This window comes from Stylophora pistillata, chromosome 10 (assembly GCF_964205215.1).
Source record: "Stylophora pistillata chromosome 10, jaStyPist1.2, whole genome shotgun sequence".
In the NCBI taxonomy this organism is placed as follows: domain Eukaryota; kingdom Metazoa; phylum Cnidaria; class Anthozoa; order Scleractinia; family Pocilloporidae; genus Stylophora; species Stylophora pistillata.
This window is the reverse complement of record NC_142528.1, coordinates 27,955,508-27,982,398: the sequence shown is the minus strand read 5'-3', so window position 1 is coordinate 27,982,398 and position 26,891 is coordinate 27,955,508. Positions and strand designations below refer to the sequence as shown.

The 26,891-nt window shown below is 38.5% G+C and overlaps 4 protein-coding genes and 3 long non-coding RNA genes across 8 annotated transcripts; 4 read left to right on the top strand and 3 right to left on the bottom strand.

The window, feature by feature from the left end:
* Positions 1 to 484: 484 nt before the first annotated feature.
* LOC148722510 (single-strand DNA endonuclease ASTE1-like) lies at positions 485 to 7,796 on the bottom strand. The gene is made up of 3 exons (XM_088735286.1): positions 7,179 to 7,796; positions 1,625 to 2,808; positions 485 to 1,377 (listed from the first exon to the last, which is right to left on the bottom strand). The coding sequence occupies exons 1-3, from the start codon at positions 7,613 to 7,615 to the stop codon at positions 1,088 to 1,090; spliced, it is 1,911 nt and encodes a 636-aa protein (XP_088591412.1). The 5' UTR covers positions 7,616 to 7,796; the 3' UTR covers positions 485 to 1,087.
* Positions 7,797 to 8,194: 398 nt separating this feature from the next.
* On the top strand, positions 8,195 to 9,926 carry LOC148722509 (uncharacterized). The gene is made up of 2 exons (XR_015992266.1): positions 8,195 to 8,884; positions 9,529 to 9,926. It is a non-coding gene; the product is annotated as an uncharacterized LOC148722509 (long non-coding RNA).
* LOC148722507 (single-strand DNA endonuclease ASTE1-like) lies at positions 8,881 to 14,242 on the bottom strand. 2 transcript variants are annotated; one of them, XM_088735290.1, is made up of 3 exons: positions 13,815 to 14,242; positions 10,014 to 11,197; positions 8,881 to 9,766 (listed from the first exon to the last, which is right to left on the bottom strand). In XM_088735290.1, the coding sequence occupies exons 1-3, from the start codon at positions 14,237 to 14,239 to the stop codon at positions 9,525 to 9,527; spliced, it is 1,851 nt and encodes a 616-aa protein (XP_088591416.1). In that variant the 5' UTR covers positions 14,240 to 14,242; the 3' UTR covers positions 8,881 to 9,524. The 2 variants fall into 2 exon arrangements, with proteins under 2 accessions (XP_088591416.1, XP_088591417.1); XM_088735291.1 differs by having other exon boundaries at positions 8,881 to 9,589.
* Positions 12,205 to 13,546, top strand: LOC148722508 (uncharacterized). Its single transcript, XR_015992269.1, has 2 exons — positions 12,205 to 12,359; positions 13,021 to 13,546. It is a non-coding gene; the product is annotated as an uncharacterized LOC148722508 (long non-coding RNA).
* Positions 14,243 to 14,345: 103 nt separating the features above from the next.
* On the top strand, positions 14,346 to 17,936 carry LOC148722506 (uncharacterized). Its single transcript, XR_015992265.1, has 8 exons — positions 14,346 to 14,485; positions 15,170 to 15,195; positions 15,568 to 15,614; positions 15,792 to 15,847; positions 16,623 to 16,642; positions 16,897 to 16,913; positions 17,096 to 17,162; positions 17,802 to 17,936. It is a non-coding gene; the product is annotated as an uncharacterized LOC148722506 (long non-coding RNA).
* Positions 17,717 to 21,724, bottom strand: LOC111341289 (single-strand DNA endonuclease ASTE1). The gene is made up of 3 exons (XM_088735287.1): positions 21,258 to 21,724; positions 19,162 to 20,414; positions 17,717 to 18,442 (listed from the first exon to the last, which is right to left on the bottom strand). The coding sequence occupies exons 1-3, from the start codon at positions 21,674 to 21,676 to the stop codon at positions 18,207 to 18,209; spliced, it is 1,908 nt and encodes a 635-aa protein (XP_088591413.1). The 5' UTR covers positions 21,677 to 21,724; the 3' UTR covers positions 17,717 to 18,206.
* Positions 21,725 to 21,999: 275 nt separating this feature from the next.
* On the top strand, positions 22,000 to 26,843 carry LOC111343770 (target of rapamycin complex subunit lst8). Its single transcript, XM_022950961.2, has 10 exons — positions 22,000 to 22,246; positions 22,971 to 23,022; positions 23,228 to 23,277; positions 23,965 to 24,077; positions 24,276 to 24,351; positions 24,432 to 24,506; positions 24,692 to 24,769; positions 24,988 to 25,115; positions 25,484 to 25,626; positions 26,293 to 26,843. The coding sequence occupies exons 1-10, from the start codon at positions 22,121 to 22,123 to the stop codon at positions 26,409 to 26,411; spliced, it is 960 nt and encodes a 319-aa protein (XP_022806696.1). The 5' UTR covers positions 22,000 to 22,120; the 3' UTR covers positions 26,412 to 26,843.
* The last annotated feature ends 48 nt before the right edge of the window (positions 26,844 to 26,891 follow it).

Genomic DNA, 26,891 nt, shown 5'->3' with positions numbered 1-26,891 from the left:
GTTTCATCGTGTTTCTCAGTTTCTAAAATGATCCACTGATGCCAACAAGAGAGATATTTCAGAAAACAACTAAAGGAACTACGAAAAAGAAAGCCGCCTACGATCATTTGGATGTTGCCCTTCACTTCGTATCCACTACTTCATCTAACTTCGGTTTTCCAAAGGAAATGTCCAAGTTAGCGGTTATGCTGCTTCCATTATCAACAAAAAAGGGATATAGCTTTAACACTCAGTATGAATTTAACGCTGAAAGTGAAATTTTACTGACTTAAGTTGCCACTCATTCATAGTTTCCACGCGAATTTAAACAATGGCCTTCGAAAACCATCTTTGAGATCGAGATCTCAAATACACAATCGGCTCAGGGACTTGTACAAGCAAAATATGTGACCTGATTACCCAATTTACCTCAAAAATTATTCGCTGAAGGCGACATGAATATTGTTGAATATTCTCGAGGGAATAATTGTTTTAGGACAATTGCTCAGGTAATTTCGAATTATATTGATGTTGAAACCAGTCTGTTACAATTGTTTTGATTACTCGGTTAGTCTACACTAGAATTTAACATGTTTATTTAATTCAATCGGCAAAAACTTCATATCTTTCTTTTTAAAAGTGTCATCTAAACATAAAAGCATCTGTTGTGCTCTTCGGAATTGAATTTTCTTCCATCGCGTTAATCACTTCCTTGGTAACATTGAGAAACGCAAGGCAGCCATTTTGAAATTTAGCGCCCCTGCCATGATAACCTCGCACGAGTTGTTTGAACGAAGCGAGGCATGACGCAATCCTCGACCGATCAGAGGGCATACATCTCTCTAATCACATGAACAATGATATTAAACAGATGCATAGGTGACAATTGAAAATTATTGAGATAATCGTGTACAGTAAAAAAATTTGAGGTGATATCTCCTCTAAGCGAAAATTCTAATTAGGAATATACCTTAATTACAATATTACAAGGGTTCTCATAAAACTCTAAAAGAAATACGCATTGGTCACTTATTATACATTACATAGATTGGAAAGGTCTTGTTTAGACTCAAACTTTAGTATAACTTCCATTGTTCTTGGCTTATTTCTAGTCCTCGTCCACGTCTTCGTCCACGTTCTCGTCCTCGTCCACGTTCTTGTCCTCGTCCACGTTCTCGTCCTCGTCCACGTTCTCGTCCTCGTCCACGTTCTCGTCCTGGCCTAAAACATCAAAACGATTTCTCGTGACCAGACTTCTGGCAAATGGCACTTTCTTAGACGCGGCATTTGGGCGGACTGAGGGGTGAGCCTCTTCTAATGAGCAACCGGTTACTGCGTGATAAAGTTTTTTTGAGCACTTGAACAGCTTACTAGGAATACGACCTTTCAGTTTGAGGCCTGAATAAGTAGGAGAAAGAAAAACAAAAAAATTTGACGTGTCCTTCCATTTTTTGCTCGAAAATTACAGTAAATATTCAATGTAGTGCCAGTACATGTCATAGTTAGCAATAAACGTTCAGTGTTCCAGTCATTCTTTGGGACATCCTAAAACAGCAGGCTTCCTGAAAAAAGATACTCAGATAAGTAATTTTTGGGAAGACCGAGAGAACTTATTCATATGAATAATACTTATAAAGTGACTTACCGTCTTTCAACTTTTTAAGGAACTTGTGTGCCAGTGCTCCATTAAAAGTCTCATGGATACGCGGTGTCTCTACAGGCTCATCCAAAACAACGTTAAGTTGTATTGCATCTCTCAGAACACACTGCCACTGACAGAAGCTTTGCGCCGCTCTCTTATCAAAGCGTGGGAGCGGAGAACTTCTGAGACGTTCTGTCTCTGGTTTGATAAAGCAGCAAATTAGAGCGATGAGATGCAATGATTCCGGTTTCGGCTGCGCGTTTCGGGAGAGATAACGGAGTGACGCTGCAAAGCAGATTAACTCCTCTGGCAATAACTCCATTTCTTTTGTCTTAGAATCAAGAGCTTCTAAAAATTTTAATTTAGTATCCTGTGTTTTGTAATAATTGGGGCCCGCCTGAGGTGTGATATCTTGTTTTTCGTAGTCAGACCCCTTTCTATCCCATTCTTCTATATTTTCCACATTTCTTCCTTCTTTGCTTAAAATGAAATACACCTGCTTTCTCAGCGACAACGAGCACTGATTAGGGGATGGTTTCTCTTGGTCCTCAACCTGGCATCCAAGAAAAACCTTTCCCGCCGTCAAGCCGCTCATACAATCGGAAGATAACTTTCCATTCCGAAACATACGCAACACCTTTTGGTCAAGTTCAAGATCATTTTGGGTTTTAAGCCTGCTACGGACCACTCCGTCTGGGGAGTCAGTCAATAAATTGGATTCCTTGACCGTGTATTCTTGAAGGGAATACTGGACATCCTGCTCCAGGTCCTTGCTGATTTTACCCAGTTTTAACGAGCTCAAAGCGTGTTCTACCGTGACATCAGGTGATAAAGACTTGAGGTGCTTCGCAAGACGCCAAAATTTTGGATGTTTTAGCTCTTCTTTATCAGAAAGCTGAATTTTGCCCTCCAACTTTTCTTCGAAAGGTGTTAACACTTCCTCGCGTAGGTAATCATTTTCTGTCAAGGAAGCAAACAGAGGAAGCAATGCTTCGCAGATATCTAAGTGCTCTGCTAATTCCCGGGGTTTAAAAACGCGAGCTTTTTTAAAATTGGGAATTTCGCTAGGCGAGAGAGTGGAAAGTCGGATCCACCCAAACTTTGCCGTGATTAAGAAATCGGCGTCGTCGGATAAAACAGGACACTTCCATTTGCTGGCCAAAGCGGCGATGTCGTTATCCGCTTCACTGAAAAAAAGAAAATCAAGTTGTTTCAGAGAACAGATGGTCTACTTTATTTTAATCTCTCTCATCAGCTCCCGCTTATCGTCCCTCACTTGTATGATGTCCAGATAAAATTAGAATCATATGAACATGAAACTACCATAAAATTTAATTCATAATCTATTTTTCTCTTATTCGATGATGAAATTTTTTCTTATAAGGTCGGCTCTCACTTTTCACTGACTCTATGGGAAACACCACGAAACACATTCAATGAGAGCCACTTTCATTGAAATGCCATTTTCTAGGTGCTAAACCCCTCGTTGTCGCTTAAGGTACCTGCACCTTACCTATATGTTGCATATGCATCATCGTGATTCGTTTGTTAGGAATTATTAATAATCCTTGGGATGATAAATTTTCGATGTTGAGGAACAATGAAGAAAAATTTGCAGCATCTCCAGGATGTCAGTGTAAAGTCTTTATGTGTTCTACTTGTAGGGAATATCTGAACCCCTTAGCCCTTTCATACACAATACTTTAATGCTACGCAAACAACCGATTTCTACGAATCCTCGGTCAACTCTTTCTTGGAAACCCCAACGCCAGACAATAGTCCATTCGTTTCACTATGGAGATGTCGACAAACAATGTACTGCCTTTACTTCGTGTGGAATTACTTAAGATTGGCACCCAAACAAAGGTGTTTAGAATCAACAAGCCAGGGCCATCTTCTCAGTGCACAGTCAAAGCCATACCGACTTCCGGTATGAAAGACTGCCTGTAAAAACAATGCTAAACCATGCTTAAAGCTATCATCCTCTCATAACGCATGACCTCTTTTTATACCGGAAATGCGTCAATACCTGCAACCCACTCAGTCTATAAGTACATCTTACTGTGCGCAAAACGTTCTTATACGAAAAAAGGGATTTGCCTGAGTAGCAAATGTAAGAGAAAGTTTACTTTTGCCTAAATGTGCTCAGTTTTGCTTAGCAACAAAGGCCATCTTTGCACTATATTTTCCCCCTGCAGCAACGCTGTTAGATGCCACATTTGCATTAAATTTACTTGTACGTGCTGAATGTTGAGCACAGTTAAGCAATTATTTTTCCAATGTTTTTGAGAGATGACAAAAAAATATAAACTTTGGACCGCACACAAGTTTGCTTATGCATTCAAACAGGTAACTTTGAACAAGTTTGCAGTGGTTTACAAATGCTTCCAAATTATTGTTATTGGACCCCTTTGCTAGAATAGTAAATATGTGTAAAATAGTATCAACATTGAACTCGTTTGCTAGGTTTTAAATGTGAGTAAAGTATCAACAATGAACAGGTTTACTTCGGTTAGTATATGTGGTCCGAACATAAGCATGCATGTAGGTTAGCACGGGTGTGAATATACGATCAAATGTTTGATATCAAATAAGTTTGCTCCGGGCTGGCTATATGGTTAAAGCATCGATATTTATTCAAATCAAATTTAGTCTGCATTGTGAGTCTATTTGAGTTTTCGATCTATAGCCATGGTTCAGGGATGCTATTTGTAGAATAAATGTTCGACTTGTTCTGTTAAATCTTCCTAATGAGTTTCAATCTGCATAATCTGACTCGTACGAGTTTGGTTAGTAAACTAGATGGAAAGGTGTCAAAAAAAAAAAGCGAAACGCCAACAACAAACTAGAGCACATGGTATATACCATAATATGCAAACTAACCTAGCATCGCGCGGGTAAGGCAAAAACTAAATATGACTTATTACAATCGACGCTATTCGATTCCTGTATAAGGGGCCTCCATACGCTTGAAAAACCTTGCACTGCTAATCTTCGGTATCATTTTGCAGGTTGCTTTTACGTGAGACTTATGATGTTTGCGAGCGAACTTTGGTAACGCGGTCAGGCCGCTGTGTCGACGAGCACAATCATCTATGGTTGTCGACTCATGTGGTTAGATCCCAAAAAAATCAGTTCTTAGCCGCTCCGAGTGGTCTTTGCAAACTGAGCTGTGACTCAACACTAATTCAAACACTTTGACTCTGAAGCAGTAGAAAGGTTTCATAAGTTTTTCTCGCAGCTTCCTCGATTTGTTAGGTTTTGCTTTCATCTATTTACTACATGAACTTCGATGTGTTACGCATGGAAGAAGCCATCGCAATAGAAATTTTAACTTTAACTGTCTGAATTTAAATGATTTTTATCCTGAGGCTTCAAAAGCCAAACAATTTATTGGATCGTCAGGCTTCACTTCATCTTAGTTTAGACCCCTGCATATTTTCGTTCTTAGTGTTCATGGGATAAACGCGTTTAGGAATAACTTTTACCCTTTTTCTTTTCAGTTTGATCAACTTTGATAAACTATAACCGTCTTCAGGTTGTTATAATAAACTCCGGCTAGAAATCCTGGCCTCTCCCAGAAGAAGCATGTATGCATTAGCATCTGACGACAAACTACAACTTATATAAGCCGTATGAAAGACTGCTTGTAAAACAATGCTAAACCAAGCTTGAAGCTATCATCCTCTTATAATGCATGACCTCTTTTTATACCGGAAATGCGTCAATACCTGCAACCCACTTAGTCTATAAGTACATCTAACTGTGCGCAAAATGTTCTTACACTGTACAAAAAAAGGGATTTGCCTGAGTGGTAAATGTAAGAGAAATTTTACTTTTGCCTAAATTTGCTTAGTTTTGCTCAGCAGCAAAGACCATCTTTGCACTATATTTGCTCCCTGCAGCTAAGCTGTTAGATGCCACATTTGCATTAAATTTACTTGTACGTGTGCTGAATGTTGAGCACAGTTAAGCAGTTATTTTTCCAATGTTTTTGAGAGGTTCAAAAAAATATAAACTTTGGACAGCACACAAGTCTGCTTATGCATTCAAGTTAACTATAAACAAGTTTGCAGTGGTTTACAAATGCTTCCAAATTATTGTTATCGGATCCCTTTGCTAGAAGAGTAAATATGTGTAAAGTATCAACATTGAACTCGTTTGCTAGGTTTTAAATGTGTGTAAAGTATCAACAATGAACAGGTTTACTTCGGTTAGTGTGTGTGGTCCGAACATAAGCAGGGCCCCATTTAAACCAGCTATTTGCTGAACTGGGCCACCCTGTCTAAATATTCGCAATAAACAAATAAATAAGCATGCATGTACGTTAGCATGGGTTTGAAAATATGATCAAATATTTTATATCAAATAAGTTTGCTTCGGGCTGGCTATATGATTAAAGCATCGATATTTATTTAAATCAAATTTAGTCTGTTTTGTGAATCTATTCAGTGAGTCTTCGATCTATAGCCATGCTTCGGGGATGCTATTTGCATGTAGAATAAATGTTCGACTTGTTCTGTTAAATCTGTTAAATGAGTTTCAATCTGTAGAATCTGACTCCTACGATTTTGGTCAGTAAACTAGATGGAAACGTGTTCCAAAATAAAGCGAAACGCCAACAACAAACTAGAGCACATGGTATATACCATAATATGCAAACTAGCCTAGTTTCGCATTCGATTATTGCATAGGGGGCCTCCATACGCTTGAAAAATCTTGCGCAGCTAATCTTCGGTATCATTTTGCAGGTTGTTTTTACGTGAGACTTACGATGTTTGCGAGCGAACTTTGGTAACGTGGTCAAGCCGCTCTGTCGACGAGCGCACTCATCATCTAGCATCTATGGATTGTCGTGTCGTGTAATTAGATCCCAAACAAATCAGTTCTTCTTAGCCACTCCGAGTAGTCTTTGAAAACTGAGCCGTGACTCAACACTAATTCAAACACTTTGACTCTAAAGCAGTAGAAAGGTTTCATAGGTTTTTCTTGCAGCTTCCTCGATTTGTTAGGTTTTGCTTTCATGTATTTACTAAGTGAACTTCGATGAGTTACGCATGGAAGACGCCATCGCAATAGCAATTTTGACGTTAACTGTCTGAGTTTAAATGATTTTTATCTTGAGGCTCGAAAGCCAAACAGTTTATTCGATCGTCAGGCCTCACTTCATCTCAGTTTAGGGCCCCGCATATTTTCGTTGTTAGTGTTCATGGGATAAAAGCCTTTAGGAATAATTTTTTACCCTTTTTCTTTTCACTTTGATCAACTTTGATGAACTATAACCGTCTTCAGGTTGTTATAATAAACTCCGGCTGGAAATCCTGCCCTCTCCCAGAAGAAGCATGTATGCATTAGCATCTGACGACAAACTAAAACTTATATAAGCCTTCAATTCGGCTGAGTTTGAAAGCAAGAACAAGACACGAACCACAAAGACACCCTCGCGTCTTTTGTCCAATCTTTTCAGCATTTCTAAACGCTAACTTCGGAAAGTAATCAAATTTTTGTATAAGCCCTATGAAATGCATGCTGATTTATTTATCTGATTACATCTTACCAGTCAGAAACAGCGAAGTTTATGTCGTGATCTCTCAGGTCTCTCAGGTCTCTCAGGGCTTGTATGAATACAGACTCTGTCATAAGCGGAAGTAAGAAGCGCTTTTTTCCATCCCAAATCTTCTTTGAACGTTTGATGCCGTCTCTAGCTCTTTTCATCTTTGTCTTCAACTTTTTGTTAGTTCTGTCGAATGCGCCATCTATGACGACAAAGGACTTAACACCTTTGTCTTTCAAATCGTCAAAAAACGACACAACTTCGTGGTAAAACTCTTTGTACTCCCCTCCACGCAGGCAGTCGAACTGGCCCACTTTTTCATAGAGGTAGTAACGCAGGTTGTTTCCATCTATGACAAGCCAGGTCTCTTGCAGCTTGATCTCTTCCCCAAGGTGTGGAGCTGACGTGTCAAGAAAAGTTGTAAGTCCGCGAACGCCCATTCTTCGAAATAAGACAACTAGTGAAACTGAAACACGAACTTAGCGTCCCTCGCTAATGAAATCCTCCAGGTATCCCATAATGCACCGTGGACAGGGCGGTACTTCACTTTGAAATGTTCACGTGTCTTTTTATTATTCTCTCAAACGAAACGCATTGGTGTTCACTAGTTTTCCACTGTTTATATTACAGTCAGGACATTTACAGGGAAGAAATGACAAATGAAGGCTGAAGTAACTCGAGTTTAACTCCCAAAATTAAAACATAATTTATAGAAACGAACTGTGTAATGACCTAACATCTCCAATGCTAGAGGGACAAAAAAATTAATCCACTCGTCTATAATTGTTTAAACACTGGTGGATTGACAAGTGAAGATTGAGGCTTTTTATCGACGTGCCTTTGTTTTGTCTTTTAAGTAAATCTTAAACTTAAAGAACTGGACACTTTCCGAAAACATGCAAATTCGCCTTTTCAATTATGTTTTCCCTGCACTTGTTATGCAAATTCACAGGAAAAACACTACTCGATGAATATATTATGACCTGTTCAGCCAGTCAGAGGAGCACCTGTCACCGTAATGGACAAAATTAAACTTTACTCGCAGCATGAACCTAGCAGGTGTTGGCGGCTTAGTCTGTTTCATACCTTTTGGTCCCGTGCTGTGGATTGCTTCAAGGAAATTATTCCAACCGAAGGTTTGGGAGTACTATGATTCACCTTCGAGCTTTAACTTTAATTTTAGCGATATAGAAGACGGCAGCCCAACATAACTTTCTTGGATGTTTCATCGTGTTTCTCAGTTTCTAAAATGATCCACTGATGCCAACAAGAGAGATATTTCAGAAAACAACTAAAGGAACTACGAAAAAGAAAGCTGCCTACGATCATTTGGATGTTGCCCTTCACTTCGTATCCACTACTTCATCTAACTTCGGTTTTCCAAAGGAAATGTCCAAGTTAGCGGTTATGCTGCTTCCATTATCAACAAAAAAGGGATATAGCTTAACACTCAGTATGAATTTAACGCTGAAAGTGAAATTTTACTGACTTAAGTTGCCACTCATTCATAGTTTCCACGCGAATTTAAACAATGGCCTTCGAAAACCATCTTTGAGATCGAGATCTCAAATACACAATCGGCTCAGGGACTTGTACAAGCAAAATATGTGACCTGATTACCCAATTTACCTCAAAAATTATTCGCTGAAGGCGACATGAATATTGTTGAATATTCTCGAGGGAATAATTGTTTTAGGACAATTGCTCAGGTAATTTCGAATTATATTGATGTTGAAACCAGTCTGTTACAATTGTTTTGACTACTTGGTTAGTCTACACTAGAATTTAACATGTTTATTTAATTCAATCGGCAAAAACTTCATATCTTTCTTTTTAAAAGTGTCATCCAAACATAAAAGCATCTGTTGTGCTCTTCGGAATTGAATTTTCTTCCATTGCGTTAATCACTTCCTCGGCAACATTGAGAAACGCAAGGCAGCCATTTTGAAATTTAGCGCCCCTGCCATGATCACCTCGCACGAGTTGTTTTAACGAAGCGAGGAATGACGCAATCCTCGACCGATCAGAGCGCGTACATCTCTCTGATCACATGAACAATGATATTAAACAGATGTATAGGTGACAATTGAAAATTATTGAGATAATCGTGCGCAGTAAGAAATTTAAGGTGATATCTCCTCTAAGCGAAAACTCTAATTAGGAATATACCTTAATTACAATATTACATTTACTACAGTAAATATTTAGTTACAATATACACTTAAAACAAGGGTTCTCATAAAACTCTAAAAGAAATACGCATTGGTCACCTATTATACATTACATAGATTGGAAAGGTCTCTTATAGACTCAAACTTTAGTATAACTTCCATTGTTCTTGGCTTATTTCTAGTCCTCGTCCACGTCCTCGTCCACGTCCTCGTCCTCGTCCACGTTCTCGTCCTCGTCCTGGCCTAAAACATCAAAAGGATTTGTCGTGACCAGACTTCTGGCAGGTGGCACTTTCTTAGACGCGGCATTTGGGCGGACTGAGGGGTGAGCCTCTTCTAATGAGCAACCGGTTACTGCGTGATAAAGTTTTTTTGAGCGCTCGAACTGCTCACTAGGAATAAGATCCCTCAGCTTGATGCCTGAATAAGTAGGAGAAAGAAAAACAAAAAAATTTGACGCGTCCTTCCATTTTTTGCTCGAAAATTACAGTCAATATTCAATGTAGTGCCAGTACATGTCATAGTTAGCAATAAACGTTCAGTGTTCCAGTCATTCTTTGGGACATCCTAAAACAGCAGGCTTCCTGAAAAAAGATACTCAGATAAGTAATTTTTGGGAAGACCGAGAGAACTTATTCATATGAATAATACTTATAAAGTGACTTACCTTCTTTCAACTTTTCAAGGAACTTGTGTGCCAGTGGTCCATTAAAAGTCTCGTGGATACGCGGTGTCTTTACAGGCTCATGCAAAACAACGTTAAGTTGTATTGCATCTCTCAGAACACACTGCCACTGACAGAAGCTTTGCGCCGCTCTCTTATCAAAGCGTGGGAGCGGAGAACTTCTGAGACGTTCTGTCTCTGGTTTGATAAAGCAGCAAATTAGAGCGATCAGATGCAATGATTCCGGTTGCGGCTCCGCCTTTTGGGAGAGATAACGGAGTGACGCTGCAAAGCAGATTAACTCCTCTGGCAATGTCTCCATATCGTCTGTCTTAGAATCAAGAGCTTCTAAAAATTTTAATTTAGTATCCTGTGTTTTGTAATAATTGGGGCCCGCCTGAGGTGTGATATCTTGTTTTTCGTAGTCAGACCCCTTTCTATCCCATTCTTCTATATTTTCCACATTTCTTCCTTCGTCGCTTAAAATGAAATACACCTGCTGTCTCAACGACAACGAGCACTGATTAGGGGATGGTTTCTCTTGGTCCTCAACCTGGCATCCAAGAAAAACCTTTCCCGCCGTCAAGCCGCTCATACAATCGGAAGATAACTTTCCATTCCGAAACATACGCAATACCTCTTGGTCAAGTTCAAGATCATTTTGGGTTTTAAGCCTGCTACGGACCACTCCGTCTGGGGAGTAAGTCAATAAATTGGATTCCTTGACCGTGTATTCTTGAAGGGAATACTGGACATCCTGCTCCAGGTCCTTGCTGATTTCACCCAGTTTTAACGAGCTCAGAGCGTGTTCTACCGTGACATCAGGTGATGAAAACTTGAGGCGCTTCGCAAGACGCCAAAATTTTGGATGTTTTAGCTTTTCTCCATCAGAAAGCTGAATTTTGCGCTCCAACTCTTTCTCGAAAGGTGTTAGCACTTCCTCGCGTAGGTAATCATTTTCTGTCAAGGAAGCAAACAGAGGAAGCAATGCTTCGCAGATATCTAAGTGCTCTGCTAATTCCCTGGGTTTAAAAACGCGAGCTTTTTTAGAATTGGGAATTTCGCTAGGCAAGAGAGTGGAAAGTCGGATCCACCCAAACTTTGCCGTGATTAAGAAATCGGCGTCGTCGGATAAAACAGGACACTTCCATTTGCTGGCCAAAGCGGCGATGTCGTTATCCGCTTCACTGAAAAAAAGAAAATCAAGTTGTTTCAGAGAACAGATGGTCTACTTTATTTTAATCTCTCTCATCAGCTCCCGCTTATCGTCCCTCACTTGTATGATGTCCAGATAAAATTAGAATCATATGAACATGAAACTACCATAAAATTTAATTCATAATCTATTTTTCTCTTATTCGATGATGAAATTTTTTCTTATAAGGTCGGCTCTCACTTTTCACTGACTCTATGGGAAACACCACGAAACACATTCAATGAGAGCCACTTTCACTGAAATGCCATTTTCTAGGTGCTAAACCCCTCGTTGTCGCTTAAGGTACCTGCACCTTACCTATATGTTGCATATGCATCATCGTGATTCGTTTGTTAGGAATTATTAATAATCCTTGGGATGATAAATTTTCGATGTTGAGGAACAATGAAGAAAAATTTGCAGCATCTCCAGGATGTCAGTGTAAAGTCTTTATGTGTTCTACTTGTAGGGAATATCTGAACCCCTTAGCCCTTTCATACACAATACTTTAATGCTACGCAAACAACCGATTTCTACGAATCCTCGGTCAACTCTTTCTTGGAAACCCCAACGCCAGACAATAGTCCATTCGTTTCACTATGGAGATGTCGACAAACAATGTACTGCCTTTACTTCGTGTGGAATTACTTAAGATTGGCACCCAAACAAGGGTGTTTAGAATCAACAAGCCAGGGCCATCTTCTCAGTGCACAATCAAAGCCATACCGACTTCCGGTATGAAAGACTGCCTGTAAAAACAATGCTAAACCATGCTTAAAGCTATCATCCTCTCATAACGCATGACCTCTTTTTATACCGGAAATGCGTCAATACCTGCAACCCACTCAGTCTATAAGTACATCTTACTGTGCGCAAAACGTTCTTATACGAAAAAAGGGATTTGCCTGAGTAGCAAATGTAAGAGAAAGTTTACTTTTGCCTAAATGTGCTCAGTTTTGCTTAGCAACAAAGGCCATCTTTGCACTACATTTGCCCCCTGCAGCAACGCTGTTAGATGCCACATTTGCATTAAATTTACTTGTACGTGCTGAATGTTGAGCACAATTAAGCAATTATTTTTCCAATGTTTTTGAGAGATGACAAAAAAATATAAACTTTGGACTGCACACAAGTTTGCTTATGCATTCAAACAGGTAACTTTGAACAAGTTTGCAGTGGTTTACAAATGCTTCCAAATTATTGTTATTGGACTCCTTTGCTAGAATAGTGAATATGTGTAAAATAGTATCAACATTGAACTCGTTTGCTAGGTTTTAAATGTGAGTAAAGTATCAACAATGAACAGGTTTACTTCGGTTAGTATATGTGGTCCGAACATAAGCATGCATGTAGGTTAGCACGGGTGTGAATATACGATCAAATGTTTGATATCAAATAAGTTTGCTCCGGGCTGGCTACATGGTTAAAGCATCGATATTTATTCAAATCAAATTTAGTCTGCATTGTGAGTCTATTTGAGTTTTCGATCTATAGCCATGGTTCGGGGATGCTATTTGTAGAATAAATGTTCGACTTGTTCTGTTAAATCTTCCTAATGAGTTTCAATATGCATAATCTGACTCGTACGAGTTTGGTTAGTAAACTAGATGGAAACGTGTCAAAAAAAAAAGCGAAACGCCAACAACAAACTAGAGCACATGGTATATACCATAATATGCAAACTAACCTAGCATCGCGCGGGTAAGGCAAAAACTAAATATGACTTATTACAATCGCCGCTATTCGATTCCTGTATAAGGGGCCTCCATACGCTTGAAAAACCTTGCACTGCTAATCTTCGGTATCATTTTGCAGGTTGCTTTTACGTGAGACTTATGATGTTTGCGAGCGAACTTTGGTAACGCGGTCAGGCCGCTGTGTCGACGAGCACAATCATCTATGGTTGTCGACTCATGTGGTTAGATCCCAAACAAATCAGTTCTTAGCCGCTCCGAGTGGTCTTTGCAAACTGAGCTGTGACTCAACACTAATTCAAACACTTTGACTCTGAAGCAGTAGAAAGGTTTCATAAGTTTTTCTCGCAGCTTCCTCGATTTGTTAGGTTTTGCTTTCATCTATTTACTACATGAACTTCGATGTGTTACGCATGGAAGAAGCCATCGCAATAGCAATTTTAACTTTAACTGTCTGAATTTAAATGATTTTTATCCTGAGGCTTCAAAAGCCAAACAATTTATTGGATCGTCAGGCTTCACTTCATGTTAGTTTAGACCCCTGCATATTTTCGTTCTTAGTGTTCATGGGATAAACGCGTTTAGGAATAACTTTTACCCTTTTTCTTTTCAGTTTGATCAACTTTGATAAACTATAACCGTCTTCAGGTTGTTATAATAAACTCCGGCTAGAAATCCTGGCCTCTCCCAGAAGAAGCATGTATGCATTAGCATCTGACGACAAACTACAACTTATATAAGCCATCATTCGACTGAAATTGAAAGCAAGAACAAGACACGAACCACAAAGACACCCTCGCGTCTTTACTTGTCCAATCTTTTCAGCATTTCTAAACGCTAACTTCTGAACGCAATCAAATTTTTGTATCAGCCCTGTGAAATGCATGCTGATTTATTTATCTGAGTACATCTTACCAGTCAGAAACAGCAAAGTTTATGTGGTGATCTCTCAGGGCTTGTATGAATACAGATTTTGTCATAAGCGGAGCTCGAGGTAAGGAGTCCTCTTTTCCATCCCAAATCTCCTTTGAAAGTTTGATGCCATCTCTAGCTCTTGTCTTCTTTGTTTCCAACTTTTTATCAGTTTCGTCAAATGCGCCATCTATGACGACAAAGGACTCAACGCCTTTGCCTTTCAAAGCGCCAAAAAACGACACAACTTTGTCGTAAAACTCTTTGTACTCCCCTCCACGCCGGCGCTCGAACTGGCCCACTTTTTCATAGAGGTAGTAATACAGGTTGTTTCCATCTATGACTAGCCTGGTGTTTTGCAGCACGATCTGTCTCCCAAGGTGTGGAGCTGACGTGTCAAGAAAATTTGTTAGTCCGCGAACGCCCATCCTTCGAAATAAGACAACTAGTGAAACTGAATCACAAACTTAGAGTCCCTCGCTAATGAAATCCTCCAAGTATCCCATAATGCAACGTGGACAGGGCGGTACTTCACTTTGAAATGTTCACGTGGCTCTTCATTTTATTATTCCATGAGCTGCTCGCAAGAGACTTGTTTCCATGAGACTTTTCGTCCTTCGAAGTGACCTCGCCGTAGATTGAGCTGCACGGAGAGTAAAATCACAATCCATGAGGTGAGACCAATATTGATTATCAATTTTCAAGTACTATTGCAGTTACTGTTATTCAGATCGAAAGGTCATACATAACGTTCACAAGTTTACAGGAACCTCATAAATTTGAGACTAATTTTGCCAGCGATTTCAACGATTGGTACTTAGTTGAAACCGCGTATGCACCCTCCTGGAACATAATCTAGGAGGAAAGTGCAAATAAGGTTAATTTTCACTTCCGTTTTGGTTCAAAAATTTTTTCAGGCAGCGTTACGATCAAGAGATGTTACTATGAACATTGCAAAAATGTATTTACAATGCATCTTGACAGTCACGATCATATAGTTGTCTAATAAGATAACTCTTGACAAATATCCATTGGTTGTGCCTTTCAAGTTCGTTTCATGACTTGGTTTGTGGGCTACTCATAAAGCTCATATTGACAGAGCTACACTAAGTTTCCTGGGGTTAAATGCTCCTAAACATTGTATCGTGTCACTAGCTGTGTTGCATGTCACTGATTACTTATCTGAATAACGCCTTTTCATAAATATATTCGGTGAAAGCAGATTGACATTTAATGTAGAGAGGGAACTTGCCTTTATGACCTCGGTTTACAAACCTAAAATCATACTCAAATAATTTAAACAACAAGTGCCCTCTTGCACAAATAATGATTTTTTTTCTTTTGGTTATTGGCTACAGATCTAATGGCATCTCAGCATTCATTGGTAAGCGTCAAGATACCACCACCCCTTAGGCATGCACGGATAAACTAGATTGCAGAATGCAATGTGAAAATAAATCATTCATTAATGTTTCTTTAAAAAACGCTCTTGGAAAAAAAAATCAAATCTTTTGAATGACAGCAATAGCTATGATATTCACCCATGTAATTTTTGTATAATAAGTATTTTCCACAGGCCCAGCGAATATGATGAAATAAAGGGTAAATACTCACAATTGTCAGCTTCTATGTAATATTCAATTTGTGAATTCCCTGAAAAGTGTGTCTAATTTCTAATTTTGTACTCTTACTTGTCATGATTTGGTACTGAGAAGAGAATTAGGTACATTGGATCTAACTATGTTTTGTTATACAGTATACGCATGATACATGTTAGCGAAAGCTTACTATGCGTCATATTTGGTGAGTAGAGCTTTGATCTACTGGGAAAAAAAGAACATTTGTTTAAAAATCTTCAAAATGGGAAGAGTATTTGAGTTAGACAATAGCACAAAATGTATTAGGTGGGGGCAACTTAGCTTATTGATAAGTACCACAGCATCAAGGTGTCACCAATGTTTCCTTGTAACCTTTCTTCAGGGCGCCTCCCCACCTTTGCAACACATGGGGAGGAGTGGTAATAATCCACATGCGAGGTGAGAATCGTTTCTTGATGTACCAAATTTTGTTTTAGAGATCACTAATCATCAAAAACTCCTTTCTTCATTGGAAGAAAGGCACAGCAAGGAAACATCCCAGTTATAGATCCATCATTAGCGTCACAGCTATAGACTACGTTCTTGACAATGGGGGGGGGGAGGGAGGGGTGGTAATAATCCACTTGCGAGATGAGAATCGTTTCTTGATGTACCAAATTTTGTTTTAGGGATCACTAATCATCAAAAACGCCTTTTTGTTTGGAAGAAAGGCGCAGAAAGGAAACATTTCAGTTGTAGATCCATCATTAGCATCATGGGTATAGACTATGTTCTTGACAACCTAAGTGAGGACTACATTCGGTTTAGTTTGGCGTCGTTCAGTTTATTTCTACGTAGTTGGTGTAAGTTGGGGCATTTCAGTGTACTGTGGTCTACTGAAGTTGCATTGTGGTCTACTGAGGTTGGTACAGTTTGGTCTAGTTCGGTATAATTTGATGTCATTAGTGTAGATCAGTAAAGTTTTTTAATACAGTGAAGTCAGGTGTAGTTAATGTATTTGGTGTGGTTGGTGTAGTGTAGTGTGGTTGATGTAGCTTGTCATTCTTGCCGTTGTTGGTATGGTTGGTGTAGATTGGTGAAGAGCCTTACGAATGTCCTAAACTATTTAAGGTTAAATTTGATAGTCAACTGAATAGTAGTGTTTGTAAGCGGAGTATTCAGAGGGAAAAGAGAAGACAAAATTATGAGAAATAACATCGTGTTTTTTCTCCAGAAATCCTGTCAAACGTGCAGGTAAGCCATATTCTCCTTCAATGCCTTAGTTGTGAAAATCAATCAATTATGCAGAATTTCGACATTCATCCCTTTATACTTTAAGGGTTCCAAGAATGTAATTATTTAGGCTCATGTTTAACCTATGCATTAAGAATAAAATATTGAAGTGCACCTCAGCTCAAAAAGCGGATGTTCTCCATATAAGAGGTATATGTGGAAGGTTACAAAGTCCGCTCACTCATGCATGTTCATCTATTTGTTTTAAAAAACAGGTTAACCAGAGTTCTAGGTAAGTCCCTCTTACTAAATACTCATTTATTCTGTAAGTGCAACTTATCAGGTGTATTAATATACGCCTCAATGCTTTAAAAAGATCAATTTAAAAGCATGCAACCAAAGAAAAAGAAAAGTTGATATAGATTTTAATTTTTGTTTTCCTTTCCTTTCTTCTTTTATGTTATTTTCTTTCAGCGACAGGAAAATGAAGATAAAAGTCTTAGTACAGGCTATAAGAATAAGGGAATGGATAGTAACTCAGGTGGGTAGGAAAACATGACTTAGAAATGTGACTTGGTCTTAAGACCACATTTTATTTATCAAACCCTTGCTGGCAGTTATCAATTAGAGACACAATTATGATGATAAAACTGAGTAACAGCTGAAATCTCTAATTTGTCCCACTGCACAAAGCCACCCTCAAGAGTCCAACTAAATAGAGCTGTGTGACAATCAATTCATTCGTACTAACATATGTTAAGTTCTGAGAGGCTACCCTAACAGTCTGGTGTAATCTACCATAACTTGGTGCCGTTCAGGGGGGTTGATGTAGTACGGTGAGGTGTGGAGTGGTTTGGTGTAACTTGGTGTAGTGTGGTTGATGTAGTTTGGTGCTCTTGCTGTTATGGGTATAGTTAGGTGTAGTTTGATGGAGTTAAGTACAGTCAGTGCACTTTGGGGTAGTAATAGTCGTAGCTGATGTACTTTGATGAGTTTGGCGTGGTTGGTGTAGTTTCGTGAAGGTGGCGTAGCTTTTTATCAATCAGTTATGAAAAGACACGAGACCTTGACTTTTACAAGCAGAAATATACGTGATTACTGTTTCATTCTATTTTTATCGTAATAAGACTGATTAAACCTTTATTTTCTTAGTGTGCGATTTCTTGATTTTAATTCGCAGGGATATGAGTAATTGGAACGCATGGAGTTTTCTACGATGGATTTTTAAAATTAAACTGTGTCTATAAAATATTTTGAAGGATTGGATTTTAAATTTCCAATTAGAATGTAAAAATTAAAGGTTTATTAAATTAAAGCGTGATTCTAATATTATTTTCTTCCTGAACATTAATAAACAATGACATCAACAAATGGTTACCTTGTATACAACTTTAAAAGTAAAAGACAGCATGAGTAATTGTTCATAAAAAGGGAGAAGCGATTGTTTGCAAATCTTTGCGATTCTAACAAGTAGTCGCATCAACTAATAGTAAGCTTAAGGTCAGCAGAATACTAGCGTTGCCTAGCAATACGTTCCCTCGAAACCGTTTACATTGTTCCCTTTCACGTTTGGATCTCCCTCTTCTCATTGTTGAGCTCCAACGTTGCACAGAGCTGCAAAACGATTTCCGAGCATTTCGTCGTCAGACGATGCCTCTTTTGACGCAGCATTTTGTCTATCAGGCTTTTTAACTCTTTTCATGTCTTTGTGTTTCTTTTCACCCACCATCTTTTCTGAAAGGCCACTGGTTACCACAAGATAAAGCTTGTGAAACAAGCGAAACAACCTGAAACTTGGAAGAAACTGCTCCGGTCGTTGACCTAGAAAAAGAAGACACGTTCAACAGTTTCCTCAAGTCCCTTCAAGAACTCCCGGGAGTTAGAAAAAAAATTGATAAAGGACATTAATTGCTATTCTCGTATGTGCCACAGTCGACAACAGTCATTAATTAGTGCTGTAGTAAGTAATTTGAGAACCAATTCGTCCCCCTCTCCCGACACGTGAACACTTACATCGGTCTCACCTTCTGAGTCAACTCCCACATCAATTAAGTTTCTAACATAACCAAAGTAAAGCGCGCGCTCTGATTGGTCAATTTAGCGTTCCCCATTTGCCCATGGGTGTACGCTGCTGACGTGAGCAAATGCAAAGACTATTTTTCCGCGCGCGCTTGTTTTTTCTGGTCGCGTAAGATTTGTTAAATAAACGGGAACTCTTTAGCTACAATGTATCAATGTTATGTTATAAAACAAATGGTAAACACCACAGCGTACACTATTGAGTTATAGATGCACTTGGGAGGTTTGCTAAGCACTCAAGAAGCTAGAGTCGCTCTCGGCTATCGCCTCGAGCGACTCTTACGCTTCTTTCGTGCTTAGCAACCTCCCGCGTGCATCCATAACTCAATAGTGTACGCTGTGGTGTTTACCATTTGTTAATTGTTTCACCATTAGTTCTGACTTAAAAAAAGGGGGACTCAGGCACTCTACACGAATATCCCCATATTATTCTAATTTTCTAACGGATTGGATTGTCTTACCTTGTTGCAACCTTTCAAGCAGTTTTTGTGCCATTTTTCCATTGAACGTCTTCTGAAGACATGGTACAGGTACTGGCTCAAGCAAAGTAAAGTTCAGATGAATTGCATCTTTCAGAACACACTGCCACTGAGCAAAGCTTTGCGCCGCTCGTATGTCAAACGGTAACGAGGATTGTTTAGGGCTTGCAGTTCTTTCTTTATCATTGCAGAACTGGCCTTCTTCCAAGTTTACAAAACAACATAGTAAAGCGGTAAGGTGGTTAATCTCCAAGGGTGGTTGGGCGTTTCTGATGAGATAACGAAGTGATGCAGCAATTAAAATAAACTCTTTACCTAAGGACTTGACGTCTGTGGTGTCCGAATCAAGTGCGAACAACAAAAAGTTTACACGTTCTCCCAGATCGAGGAACGGAATAAGGCTAAGAGAAGGGACCACGCCCTCTTGGAAGGGTTCTACAATTGACTGTTTGACACCTAAGCCTTGCCTGTCCCATTCCCGAATCACCTCTATATTTCCTTTTTCTCCTTTTGCTTCCGCATCGTTCAAAATTCCATACATGAACCGCCTTAGCCACAGAGAGCAGCAGTTCGCCGATATCTCTCTGCAATTTTCGACGGGGATTCCCAGGAACAGTTTTCCCGATGTCAAGCTACTGATACATTTTGTGGAGAACTTTCCATTTCGAAACCGGCGCAGAACCCACTCATTGATCTCGCCATTACTCTGCGTTCTAAGGGAGCTAGAGACTAAGTTATCCTGGAAATAACCCAGAAGATTTGATTTCCTGAGAGTATATTCCTGGAGAGAAAGTTCAACAGCCTGTCTGAGATGTTCTCCATTTTCAGCTGGCTTCACCAGTTTCAGAGCTCTTTCCAAAGCCTCTTCTTCGCTTGAGTCAGGAAGTTTGGAGAGCATGTGCGCAATGCTTTCAAATCGAGCTCCTCTTTTACTAAAATGGCTTGAATTCTGAATATGATTCAATGCGCGATTAAATGCAGATAACAAATCACAACTCACGTAGTCATTTCCCGCCAACGAAGCTAACAAGGGAATTAATTCAGCACGAATTCGAAAATGCGACGCCAGCTTTCGCCGATAGAAAATCCTTACTGTCAAACAACTGGAATTCCAATTAAAGAAAGTAATCGGAATATACCCAGCTTTGATGTCAAAGATGAAGAAGTCACTGTCATTGCTAAGAACTGGGCAATTCCAAGCATAAGCCAACGAGGCAATTTCTGTGTCGGCTTCGCTGTTGAGAAAAAAAGGAAATGAGGTTAAATGTATATCTTTCAGGGCAAGCGAAAAGCTGAAGAGGTCATATCCACTAGGAGGGTCCCTACACCCTTTTGTAAAACTCAGTCCCGTAAAAATGGCTGGCCTTTTCACGCTTCACGAATAAAATTCAATATTATTTCACGTCCACGCGAAATTTGAGACGACCACGTTCCATATAAAAATAAAAAACCAACTTCCCGAATTATCAATCCGTATGAGGTCCATTTTCTGTCAAAACCCTGGTCAAAACCTAACCACTGCAGTTCGAGAACAATACCCACAATTTCAAAACAATTAAAAAGCCGGGAATTCACCGCACAAAATAAAATTCGTTCACGAATCACTTTTAATTCAGCTCTTCATTCAGGAGTCACGTTTAAATAAAAATTAGTTCACATGGACATGGGAAGATCTTATCATCTTCAATTACGATCACGAATAAAGAAAAGATAAAATCACGATTCACGAGAAAAAAAATCGCCCAATCACATTTTGCGTAAAAAGTATAGGGGACCCTCCACTAAGCCTCTTCTACTGTTCCTTCTAACATATTATTGATTTGAAAAGAAGCCTCGGTAAAGAATTGCACCATACTGAACACATCATGTGGCTTTAAAAATCATACAGCGCCATAAAGTTTCTCCAACACTGTAACTGTAGTTTCTTCCTAAGAATGACCTATTGTATTGTTCTTTCCAAGATCCAGTTATTTCGTTGTTTCTAGAGCCTTCATGGCGGATTCCATAAAAGAGCCTATAGGCGCTACTTTTCTTCATAGCGTTGTCGATGAGCATTGTAATAAATAAATCACTCCTACCTATCACTGAAAACGAACTTCACACCACGATTCCTAAGTGCATCCACAAACACGTGCCTCGCCAAAAGCGGAAGTAAAAACAGACGATCATCGGCGGATTTCGACAAAGCATTTGATGTTTTAACCCGCTCCTTGGCTCGTGCTTTAAGTGTCTCCAACTTCTTGTCACTTGGATCATGTGCTCCATCGAATACAACATAGGTTTCCACACCGTTCGAAATCAGAGCATCGAAAAACGAAACTACAACATCGTAATATTCTTGGTACTGACCACCACATCGGCAGTCTAAGCCATTGCTAGCGTAAAGATAATGGCACAGACAAGATCCATCGATGACAAGTTTTGTATTTTTAAGATTGATCTCTGTCCAAAGCGTTCCAAGTGAGTTGATGTAACTTGTCAGTCCGGGAATCCCCATATCTAGATTTGAAGCCGCTTTGAAATCACTGAATCATAATGTTCCAGGCGTCATAAACTGACAAATGATTTCTTGGGAGGGTGGGAACCCACTCTTGTAGCCCCTTGTGCAAATTAATAGGACTGAATATTCCTTTAACATTTCTCTATAGATTTGAGAAAGAGCGCGTAGATAATCTGTTAAAAATGCGTGATTCAGAAGGTTTTTTTTTCTTATCTCTTGTCTTGTTATTAACTACATTTTGCCCCTCCCTTGAAAGAAAGAAAAAATTACCTTGAGCCAATTTCATTAAGTCAGTGGCTTATTTAAAAACAAGAAGATGCGTCAAGTAATACAACTTGAGTACCCGTTAACGTTCTGATTGAACCAGCTTTGGGCTATCCGGGTTTTGCATGAAATTTCTACCTTATCAACGACAACAAACCAACAGATGGTAACTACAAGATGACTGCTGAAACAGAAGGTTCAAGTGAACCGGTTATTTTAGCCACAGCAGGGTATGACCATGCTATTAAATTCTGGCAAGCTCATAGTGGAATATGTCATCGCACTGTTCAGCATCCAGACTCGGTATCCTTTGCATTTGTAAAATTTAGCTTGCTGCAAATTAAGCAAAAACAAAAAAAAAAACATCTTACTTGCACGGTGTTTATCGAAGGAAACAAAACCTGAGAACCTGAAAAACTTGAGAATATACCCACACAATTAATTAGGTAGAGAGGCTCACAACATATCTTGAAATTATTTTCATTGAAACACAGACACAATTCTAAGAGACGCAAACTTGAGTTTAAGATAACGGAAGGTTTAACCATATAACTCCCAAGAATTTATTGTTACCTCTCCTCTTTAGCTGCAACACATTTCCTGGTAAAACTTTAAAGATATAATTTAATGTTTGATCAAGATAACAACTGAGTCTGAGTATTCTCATTACCTGTTTGTCATGACTCCATTATCAAGGAAAATATAAAAGATCATGCAAGTTGCAATATATAAAGCGTTTTTGGCGTGAATAATTAACAAAAGAGGGTGCGAAGATCATAAAAATATTATAAGAAATACTTTCGCAGAAATGGAGTCTGATTGTACGTTGAGATTTGGTTTTAACGTTCTTATAAAAAGCATTTCGTATTGTGGTGAATTTTGATTTATTTTTAATTTCATTTCCCATTACTTCCTACAAAGTGGCCTTATGATTGTTTTATGGTGGTGAATTTTGTTACAGATTTCAACTGTACTTACTTCATTGTTGTACTTGTAAATGTTGAAATCTTTAACTCTATTGTATTAGCAAGTCAATGCAATGCAGATCACACCAGACAGACAGTTATTAGCTGCTGCAGGTAACTTGCTCTTGACTTCTGAGTGGAAAAAAATTTTTATCTAGAATGATCAACCTTGTTACTTTGAAGGTTGAGCAGAAGGTGCTTCAATAGATTATGACCATGACTCTTATAAAAAGAAAGAGCATTCTAACTGGGTATTGGTAACTATAGAAATGTTTTAAATTCACATTAACATTTTGTTTTTATCTGTTTTTTACCTCAGGATATCAACATATACGCATGTATGACATCAATTCAAACAATCCTAGTGCTGTAAGTCATTAAGCCCATGAAGCTTGCTATTATTTTGAATTTATAAATATAAACCATTTATACCGCAGGAAAATTGCAAGAAAACCTTGCACCACATTTTCTTTAAGGCTTGAGGCTAAAAGTACCTATGGCTTCAAAACATTATAACCACTGGTCAATATCCACCCTAAATGATATGGTATGCATATTTTACACTGGCAAAAAATAATAGGGGTCTATACTCCTTTCTTGGTGGGTCCAATTACCAATTTTTTTCTGCCATGTTGATGTTCTTTTACTAATTAAACATATCTGGTTGATTTACACTCAACCCTCAGTCAGCTGTTGTCCACAGAAATGTTATCATTCATTAAATATTCAATACTCATTAAGGGATGCTGACAGCTAATAATGGTAATTCAATCTGAGCTTGTTTAAACTTTGCATTAAAGTTTGAAGGACTCATTTATAAAATGAGTTCCTCAGACTTTTTCATCTTCTGTAACATTTTTAGGGTTAGACTTAACCTCAAGCTGACTTTTTAAGGGACATTCCCAATTCTTATTACGAGTTAACAGGTTTATAATTTCATTTCAACATTTAAATTTTTGGGATTGCTTTGATAACCCTGGGAATTTTAAGTGTGGGAAAGAAGATTTCCTGGTGTTTCTCTATACAATAGTTTTTATAATCTTGATTCTGTTTAAGGTTGTGAATTATGATGGTGTATCCAAGAATGTCACTGCTGTTGGGTTTCATGAGGATGGTAAGTGGATGTTCACTGGAGGAGAAGACTGTTCTGCCAGAATATGGGACTTGAGGTATGTCTGGACATGTCTGTCATTATGCCTTATAGACTGCACAAAGTATCAGCACAGCTGAATATTGGTCAGTGAAGATCCATTTTTGCATTTTTTTTGTGTAAACATCATTAAGAATTAAAAAAAATCTAGCTTAAATTTACTTTGAGTTATGGCTTCAACTTAATAGCCATGCATTTGTTTTTTGTTGTATCTCAGGTCTCATAATTTACAGTGTCAAAGAGTGTTTCAAGTGAATGCTCCAGTAAACTGTGTTTGCCTTCATCCAAATCAGGTAACTAAACTTTGAGGAAAGAAATAAAAGAACACACACCATGATGATAACCTGTCATAACCTGTAATTTATCATTTTAGGGTGAGCTTATTGTTGGCGATCAAAGTGGTGCAATTCACATGTGGGATCTTAAGACGGATCACAATGAGCAGTTGGTGAGGAGTTTTGTGCCAGTAATGTTGTTTCATTTTTTTGTGTTTGTCTTTTAGGTTAGTGACTTAAATATTTTCATGACAAACCTAGTGATTACTAAATGGTAATTTTCTGTGGAGTTCAAAAGTTTACATTGCAAGTTTCTTGAGTGAGTTGTCTTAGAGTCAGGTTTGTTTGTGTGGTGTAGATTCCTGAACAAGATGCCTCCATCTTGTCGATCAGCATTGATCGAGAAGCATCCTACATGGCTGCTGTCAATAATCAGGTAATAAACATTTACATGTTAATTATTTTCATTTTGAGAAATTTACCACAGAGTGGTTGTCATAAATGCTCTGCTTTGAAATCATTCGATAAAGCAAGTTCCTGTCCTTCTTTCTCTGCTAAAATCATCCCACAAATAATTTAGTCAATAGTCGATCAGTTCATATAAGTAATTCCTTTGAGTGTTTGTTTGATCTTTTGTTGTTGTTGATTTTTCAGGGGAACTGCTATGTTTGGAGCTTAACTGGAGGTACAAAAGATGATCCAACTATGCTGCACCCCAGAACAAAAATTCGTGAGGCACATAAAAGAGCAGCATTGAAGTGCCTTTTTAGTCCAGACTCTTGGTAAGTCTTCCAAAGGTCTCCTTTGGGTTAACAATAATTGTGTCCCAAAAGCTTGGTCTGTTAGACTGGTTGACCACTTTCCTTGCAATTGACTCTATAAAATGGTCATTTGTCATTTGTATTAACTCTTTCACTCTTAATATCCAGTCATCAATTCTCTGTACTGTCTGCCAGACATTCTCTATAAACTTAACTATGATTATTTGATAATAAAGCATCTCATTGTCATTTTTTTTTCCTTCTGGTGATCTTTCTGTGTGTTGAAATTTTATTTATTTTGAAAGCAGAAATCTTTTGGTTTAATACTTAAGGTTTAAGTCCAAAACTCTTTATTGAACTTGCCAAACTTTATTCATCTGGTTTGCTAGCTTTCTAGCCACAACATCTGCAGACACAACGGTAAAAATTTGGCAGACTGCAGATTTCTCCCTTGAAAAAACTCTTAAAGAAGCCAATCAACGATGGGTTTGGGATTGTGCCTTCTCCGAGGATTCGCAATACCTTATCACAGGTAAGAAAATCCTGTTCATTGTACTTCTCTATGTCTGTCCATAACGGAAGTTAAAGTGTTTGTTTTGCATCAGCATGTAATGCATATTGGAAGGACTTTATTGGGGGACTTGCAAAATTGTGAACACTTTTATTTAACTCACTTTACGTATGATGCACGATCCTCGCAGTAGAGAGCGCTATTTATGCAATAGCGAAAATGAGACCTGAAAAAAATCAGGCCTGTATGGAATTCGAACCACTGACCTCTACGATACTAGTGCAGCACTCTACCAATTGAGCTAACAAGCCAACTGGGAGCAGACCGTTAAGTTGATTCATAATAAATCTGTGATGATAATAGTGCTCTCTACTGAGAGGATCATGCATCATACGTATCTATAACCGCAGTTCAAAATATATGAACTTCATATATTCATCGTATCTTAATTCACTTTGTTCATGTATATACTTGTATTCTTTGACCTTAATCTGCAAAAATCTGGAGAGGAACCAAGCAGCTGTCTTGTCACCATTCCCATTGTCTCAGACTGATGCATGGCCTATTTAGCTATAATGTTTAGACTATGCTATCTAATGGTAATTACCAAGGTTTAAAGACTGTTGTACAGTAATAGTATTACAGTTATTATTATTACATAGTAAATGGTGTTTGTATTCTTGCCAGCATCCTCTGATAACATGGCTCGCTTGTGGAATCTTGATCAAGGGGAGGTGGTTCGAGAGTACAGTGGACATCAGAAGGCTGTGGTTGCTCTTGCATTCAGAGATGCTCATGCTGTTTGATAATGAATTGAATGAAGAGTAAACTAAATATAAAATAGTAAACAAATTGTAACACTCATTTTGGTTTCCTTTAGTCAAGAGAGAGTGCCACGAGGTCCTGGGGTGAATTAGAGCCAGGATTTGATTTGTATACTGATTTCTCTATCCTGAGCTTGGCTTTATTAACCAATTTAACTTTACATTGTTTATTTTTTCTATAATTTCTGTCCAATCAAAAGTTCAACAAAAATTTATTTAGATTTTATTAATGTGTAATTGTTTATTGAAAAACCTGTCGGCAACAACTGAATAAGACTGCTAACTCATTTAATTTTGAAAATGAACAGCCATTTCACCCCTTACTTGGTGAAAGCTGAAGAAAGACTCATTTTAAATTATTATTAATACTCATACTTAATTGAGGAAATTAAAACAATGGATTTGTAGTGCTTAGAGGGTGTCACACAGATTGCTTGAACCTGCAGTGCTATCACTAAACCT

What these genes read in the sequence shown, in the direction of transcription:
- LOC111343770 (XM_022950961.2), top strand. Translation starts at nt 22,121, where the DNA reads ATGACTGCTGAAACAGAAGGTTCAAGTGAACCGGTTATTTTAGCCACA. An exon ending in ATTCAAACAATCCTAGTGCT is followed by an intron (nt 23,278 to 23,964) that starts GTAAGTCATTAA and finishes ATTCTGTTTAAG; the next exon opens with GTTGTGAATTATGATGGTGT. An exon ending in TTCGCAATACCTTATCACAG is followed by an intron (nt 25,627 to 26,292) that starts GTAAGAAAATCC and finishes TATTCTTGCCAG; the next exon opens with CATCCTCTGATAACATGGCT.
- LOC111341289 (XM_088735287.1), bottom strand. Translation starts at nt 21,676, where the DNA reads ATGGGGATTCCCGGACTGACAAGTTACATCAACTCACTTGGAACGCTT. An exon ending in AAGTTCGTTTTCAGTGATAG is followed by an intron (nt 20,415 to 21,257) that starts GTAGGAGTGATT and finishes TTTTCTCAACAG; the next exon opens with CGAAGCCGACACAGAAATTG. An exon ending in GCTTGAAAGGTTGCAACAAG is followed by an intron (nt 18,443 to 19,161) that starts GTAAGACAATCC and finishes TTCTTTTTCTAG; the next exon opens with GTCAACGACCGGAGCAGTTT.
- LOC148722510 (XM_088735286.1), bottom strand. Translation starts at nt 7,615, where the DNA reads ATGGGCGTTCGCGGACTTACAACTTTTCTTGACACGTCAGCTCCACAC. An exon ending in AACTTCGCTGTTTCTGACTG is followed by an intron (nt 2,809 to 7,178) that starts GTAAGATGTAAT and finishes TCTTTTTTTCAG; the next exon opens with TGAAGCGGATAACGACATCG. An exon ending in CCTTAAAAAGTTGAAAGACG is followed by an intron (nt 1,378 to 1,624) that starts GTAAGTCACTTT and finishes CTACTTATTCAG; the next exon opens with GCCTCAAACTGAAAGGTCGT.
- LOC148722507 (XM_088735290.1), bottom strand. Translation starts at nt 14,239, where the DNA reads ATGGGCGTTCGCGGACTAACAAATTTTCTTGACACGTCAGCTCCACAC. An exon ending in AACTTTGCTGTTTCTGACTG is followed by an intron (nt 11,198 to 13,814) that starts GTAAGATGTACT and finishes TCTTTTTTTCAG; the next exon opens with TGAAGCGGATAACGACATCG. An exon ending in CCTTGAAAAGTTGAAAGAAG is followed by an intron (nt 9,767 to 10,013) that starts GTAAGTCACTTT and finishes CTACTTATTCAG; the next exon opens with GCATCAAGCTGAGGGATCTT.